This window comes from Leucoraja erinacea, chromosome 9 (genome assembly GCF_028641065.1).
Source record: "Leucoraja erinacea ecotype New England chromosome 9, Leri_hhj_1, whole genome shotgun sequence".
Classification (NCBI taxonomy): domain Eukaryota; kingdom Metazoa; phylum Chordata; class Chondrichthyes; order Rajiformes; family Rajidae; genus Leucoraja; species Leucoraja erinaceus.
This window is the reverse complement of record NC_073385.1, coordinates 327878-333877: the sequence shown is the minus strand read 5'-3', so window position 1 is coordinate 333877 and position 6000 is coordinate 327878. Positions and strand designations below refer to the sequence as shown.

General features: G+C 44.1%; 1 protein-coding gene across 1 annotated transcript in view; it reads left to right on the top strand.

Annotated features, from left to right (window-relative positions):
* The first annotated feature begins 525 nt into the window (after positions 1-525).
* ppp2r5eb (protein phosphatase 2, regulatory subunit B', epsilon isoform b) overlaps positions 526-6000 on the top strand; it is a 130239-nt gene continuing 124764 nt past the window's right edge. The window contains exon 1 of the mRNA XM_055640050.1: positions 526-1238. Within this exon, the coding sequence (XP_055496025.1) occupies positions 1085-1238 (154 nt within the window). The 5' untranslated portion in view covers positions 526-1084. The remainder of the gene's footprint in view (positions 1239-6000) is intronic.

The following is a 6000-nucleotide window of genomic DNA, read 5'->3' as shown; positions in this document are numbered from 1 at the left end:
CAGTGAAACTAGTCGGAGTGGAGGAGGGAGGGAGGGAGAAGGAATGCAAGGGTTACTTGAAGTTAGAGGAACCAATACTCATACCGCTGCCCAAGCCCAATATGAGGTGCGTTGGGCTTCACCCTGACAGTGGAGGATACCCTGCACAGAAAGGCCAGACTAGGAGGGGGGAGTTAAAGTGTTTAACAACCGGGAGATCGCGTCGGCCGAGGCGCGCTGAGATGTTGAAGGGCCAAATGACCCACACAACCAACCTTTGTGGAACGACGACAAAGTCGTTCAACCGAACATGATTGTTCCTCCTTCCAAGCTTGCCGACGCTGTGACGCAACCTGATTGACGTCGGCGCCAGCCACTCACAGTGGGCGGCGGTTTGACGGACGTGCGGGGAAACCAGTCAGAGAGCGTACCGCCCCTTTGACGTCGGCGGCGCGCCTTGCCAACGGCCAATCAGCGTGGTGAGTGAGGAGGGGGGCGGGTCTGTGCGAGTCCCCGCCCCCCACACACCCCCCCCTCGCTGAGTTGACCACACACCAGCCCCATGTTGGAGTAGACGCGGCCGCTCGCTGCTGACACAAAAGGACGAAGAACACAATAGTGAGGGGGGTTTAAGAGCAACACGCCAGCACGTACGAGGGACGGGCGAGCGGGCGGGCGCTGGTGAAGCGAGTGCGCTCGAGGAATGTGACAGTTTTTTCGACAAATATATAAATCGTCCAATAATTGTCTCCCCCCCATCATCGCGGAGGGGATCCGATCCTAAACACACGCCGAGGCCGCCCGGCCCGGCCAGGCCCGGCTTTAATGGACGCTTGAAGTGAGCGGCCCGGAGGCGGGGTGGCATTGACTGGACAGCGGGGTTGTTGTGGCCCCGAACTCGCCCGCACCACATCCCCTCCCACCACTCGGATCGAGAGGCGGAGAGGACGCCGGCCGGCCGGTGGTGGGTGGGTGGGTGGAGGGAGGGCCGCCCGCTCGCTTGCTCTCTCTCGCTTGTTACCGCCCGTCCTCAGTACGCGGGCTGCCGCTGAACGCCGCTCCAGCCAGGTGACCGGGCGCCGGGTTAAACTCGGTCGGAAGGGATATGTCCTCGCCCACCGTCACCACACCAACCGAGAAAGTAGACGGATTCACCCGCAAGTCCGTACGGAAGGCCAAGCAGAAGCGCTCGCAGGGCTCCTCGCAGTACAAGATCCAGGGTAAAGCTGTCGACTTGAATCCCCTGCCTCTTCTCAAAGGTAAGGCCACAAAAGTCAGCCTTCGCTCTACTCAACCCGCAATGCCTTCAATATCCCACTGTTGCATTCTGTCCCCATTCATACACTTTGCAAAGTTGGCGGGGAGAGAAGAATGACAGTGTGTTTGGAGAAGCTCTGGAGTGAACTTGAGCAAAGAATAGGTAAATACAATCGATGCAATTGGTAGGAACAGAAACGATCTTGCATGGTTGAATCAGTATCATAACTTTTTATTCCCCAAAGCTCCTGCGGACGTTTCTTTAATAAATTGTAAGCTTATGTGAAGTTCGGTGGTAATGTTCATTTAATTTGATGAATGAACTGTTCTCGCTTTCCGCTTTACTTCAATAGGTTTTATTTTCTGAAAAACGAACAGATTGATATTTATAAGGTTTCCCTGCAGCTTCCCCATGTAAACTTTTCTCCCTTTACTGATAAAAATCAAATTTAAAGATCGTATCCACCTCATATCCATGTGATCCAGGTGCAGCAGAGTAGATGCATCAAAGTGTGGTTGCTAGGCTGACAGTGACTTCATAATCCATTCCCTGTGCTGAAGTAACAAGGGTTTCTTGAGGCAATTACTTATAGCTTTTAGTGTTAAATGCGTTGTTTGGAAAGCTTGAGTTGAGTACACCTGTGGCATTGAACTAAATCATATTGATCTAGTAAGTTACTATGACCTTTTAAAACATTAATACTCTGAACCAGTGTGTTGTATGGTTTTCAAAAGGCTGTGTGCTGCTAAATGATTGGTTTCCTTCTAAAATAAACAAAAATTAACTACACAAGTTGGTGGGTTATGGAGTTGTACAGTAGGATTTATGGGTTATTGCAGTTATTCATTCCCACAAATGAGGTCTAGATTTCTAGTACCTACGAATGTTTCAAGAAGTGATAAAAATCTTAATTATATAGTATGTATAAAGTTGCTGATGAATGCTGCACATTTTCAAGGGTAGTAGTATCACGTTAAACCTTTCCCGTGTTAAAATGTCTGTTTTATTTTTAAAACCAGTAACTTAGTTAATTATTTTTTAAAAGCATTCTAACATTGGTAATTGGGTGCAAATGACAATGTACTCCACAATATTACTCAGCATTGCAATACTTTAATGTTTTATAGCATACATTTTGGATTCTGGTGAATATTAGTGATGCTTGGGAGGTTTGTCTATCATCTGGTGTATAATAGCAATATCTGAAGATTTGGTCAACTATCAGCTATCACTGGTTTTGTTGTTGTCACTCTCTAAGAAGGTAACATCAATCAAATAGTTTAATTAACCACAATATCATGAATATAAATCACGTGATTCATGTCCAACATCTGAATCCTGGAAATCTTCTGGTTCAAATTTATATAGCTTTTGAGGAGAGGAGTCTCAGAGTGACTTAATAGAGGAGTCATGCATAGCATTTTCTGTGAGGAACTTAGATGAATCATTTTCAGCTTATATTCTGGTAATTTATGCAGAAAATAGTAGTAAAGCTGCTTTCCATCTTTCTTTAAGGCACTGACTTTTTCTTGTATTCTGTTCCATGCATGCTGGCATTCCCTCATTTACTTAAGGGCCTCTTTCATTGCCAAAAGGTGGTTACTTTATGCCGTATGTTGTAATAATATAAAGCCAAATTGTTGATCACATTCCTACAGTAGGTCATCACAAGGTACTCAATCAAGAATAAATGGCACTGATTTTAATTTGTATTTAATTTTCTGTCCTTTCCAACTTGTGTAGCCCAAGTTATCCAAACCAGATTATTTCACTTGAGATCAGCAAGCTCAGTCCAGACTGGTGATAAGACCTGGGACATATCAATTTCACGCATCTCAGAAGCACAGTGTCTTTTGCAAAGAACATTTCAAAGTGCAAGGAATGTTAAATACAAACATCACAGAGCAAATGTAATAAACACATTTATTGGAATATTTTCATTGATAATATAGTTTTCCAGTTGTAGGCCACGTACAGCTTTATAGCCTGAGTGCAGCGAGATCTAACTGAAAATTTACATGCTATATATGTAACTGTTAATAATTGGCTCTGAAGAAGTCTAATTCCATTAGCGTTAGTTAGAAAATATTATTGTTATTGACGTACTTTCAGACCTTTCGGAGAAATTGAATACCTTGCTGTTTTGTGCTGATGTCAAGTCCAACCGTGGTTGTTGGCAGAAGTTGTTAATGCAGACTTTCTGAAAGATGATGAATATCAATTGAATGGCTCGATAGAATGCCAGATCATGAGTGCATTTTGACTGATTCATGCACAACCCCATGATCCTGAATGACAAAAGTTTACATTTGCTAAACAGCTTGAATTGCTTTTCTTTTGATAAAAAGGCATAAACCGTGTAGGGGCCTTTAAATTAAGAACATTTTTAATAGTGCGTGCATAAATAATGTTTCTGCTTGTGAGCACGCATAATAAAATATTCACCAATATATCCAAAAGACAATTCTTTACTCTGAGTGGTGTGTATGCTGATCTTATTTCAAGGAGTGTTTGAAGTGAATAGGTGCATTTAAGAGTTCTGGATGTGCTTACGGAAGAATCTCGAAATTATAACTCGTATTGAATGGCGGTGCAGGCTCGAAGGGCCGAATGGCCTACACCTGCACCTAATTTCTATGTTTCTAAATTATACGGGCAATTAGGAAAGTAAAGAGAAAGAGAAACTTTTTTCTAAGTATGTTACGAGTAAGAGGCTAACAAAGGAAAGAGTAAACTAGGAATCAAAAGGATGATTTTTATGTAGTGGGTAAAGTGCTTTATGAATATTTAGTGTATGTATTTACAAGGTGGGGGAGGTGATGTTGCAGTTTGTAATTAGTGTGTGAAATAATAAATGGGAAAAGTAAAGAAATAAGGTAAGGGATTTAACATATTTGAAAATTCATAAATCGCCAGCCCGAGAAGTATATCCTAGACTTTTGAAAGAATCTGAAGAAGGGTCTCGACCTGAAATATCACCTATTCCTTTTCTCCAGAGATGCTGTCTGACCTGCTGAGTTACTCTAGCTTTTTTGTGCCGATCTTTGGAAATTATAGTTTCAAACAACAATTTTGTAACTCGCCGACTGCAAGGATAGTGCCAAAGGATTGGAGGACTGCTAATATACATGGTTTATTCCCTTCTACCCTTTTAAACAAAGAAACTAGAGTAGTTTAATTTTGGTGGATAATTTATTGGAATCCATTTCAAAGGAGCCATTAAAAGGCACACATTAATCAGAGGTAGTCAGCATGGATTTGTTAAGGGGAGATTGTGTTTAATGTCAGATTGACATTTTTTTAGGTGATGAGGACGATCCGTAACAGTGATCCATTTGATTCAGTTGCATGTATTTCAGCAAGGTTTGTATTTAGGCCCCACAGACTGGTCAAAAAAGTAAATTCCATGGGCTCCAAGGAGGTGGCAAATGGATGGATTATGGGTTTAGTGGCAGGAAACAAAGGTAATGATTGATCACTGTTTTAAGGTTCAGTATCTCACTCTTGCTTTGAATAAATATGTAATTATTGCTTTGGACCTAACTGTTGGAGGCATGATAGTTTGAAGATGATGCAAAAATTGTTTGCAGTGGACAATGAGGAGAAAATCCTTTAGACAGCAGAAAGTAGTAAATGCCTACTATTTTCTGTGTGCTTCAGATTCAGATCCGATTCAGATTCAATTTTAATTGTCATTGTCAGTGTAAAGTACAGAGACAACGAAATGCATTTAGCATCTCCCTGGAAGAGCGACATAGCAAATGATTTGAATAAATAATAATAAGTGTCCCGGGGGGGTGGTGATTGTCAGACACCGAGGTACGTTGTTGAGTAGAGTGACAGCTGCCGGGAAGAAGCTGTTCCTCGACCTGCTGGTTTGGCAACGGAGAGACCTGTAGCGCCTCCCGGATGGTAGGAAGGTAAACAGTCCATGGTTGGGGTGAGAGCAGTCCTTGGCGATGCTGAGCGCCCTCCGCAGACAACGCTTGCTTTGGACAGACTCAATGGAGGGGAGCAAGGAACCGGTGATGCGTTGGGCAATTTTCACCACCCTCTGCAATGCCTTCCGGTCGGAGACAGAGCAGTTGCCATACCATACTGTGATGCAGTTGGTAAGGATGCTCTCGATGGTGCAGCGGTAGAAGTTCACCAGGATCTGAGGAGACAGGTGGATCTTCTTCAGTCTCCTCAGGTAGAAGAGACTCTGGTGAGCCTTCTTGATCAGAGTTGAGGTATTGTGGGTCCAAGAGAGGTCATCGGAGATGTTGACTCCCAGGAACCTGAAGCTAGAAACACGTTCCACCTCCGTCCCGTTAATGTGGATGGGGGTGTGCGTGCCGCCTCTGGACTTCCTGAAGTCTACAATGAGCTCCTTGGTCTTCTTGGAGTTAAGGACCAGGTTGTTGTCAGCGCACCATGCTGCTAAGTGCTGGACCTCCTCCCTGTAGGCCAACTCATCGTTGTTGCTGATGAGGCCAATCACCGTTGTATCATCTGCATACTTGATGATGGTGTTAGTACCATGTACAGGTGTGCAGTCGTAGGTGAAGAGGGAGTAGAGGAGGGGGCTCAGCACACAGCCCTGAGGAACGCTGGTGTTCAGGGTGAGGGTTGAAGAGGTGTGCTTGTCTAACCTAACAGACTGGGGTCTGTTGGTTAGAAAGTCCAGTATCCAGTTGCAGAGGGAGGGGTCGATGCCCAGGTTACCGAGTTTGGTGATCAGTTTTGATGGTATAATGGTGTTGAATGCTGAGCTGTAATCG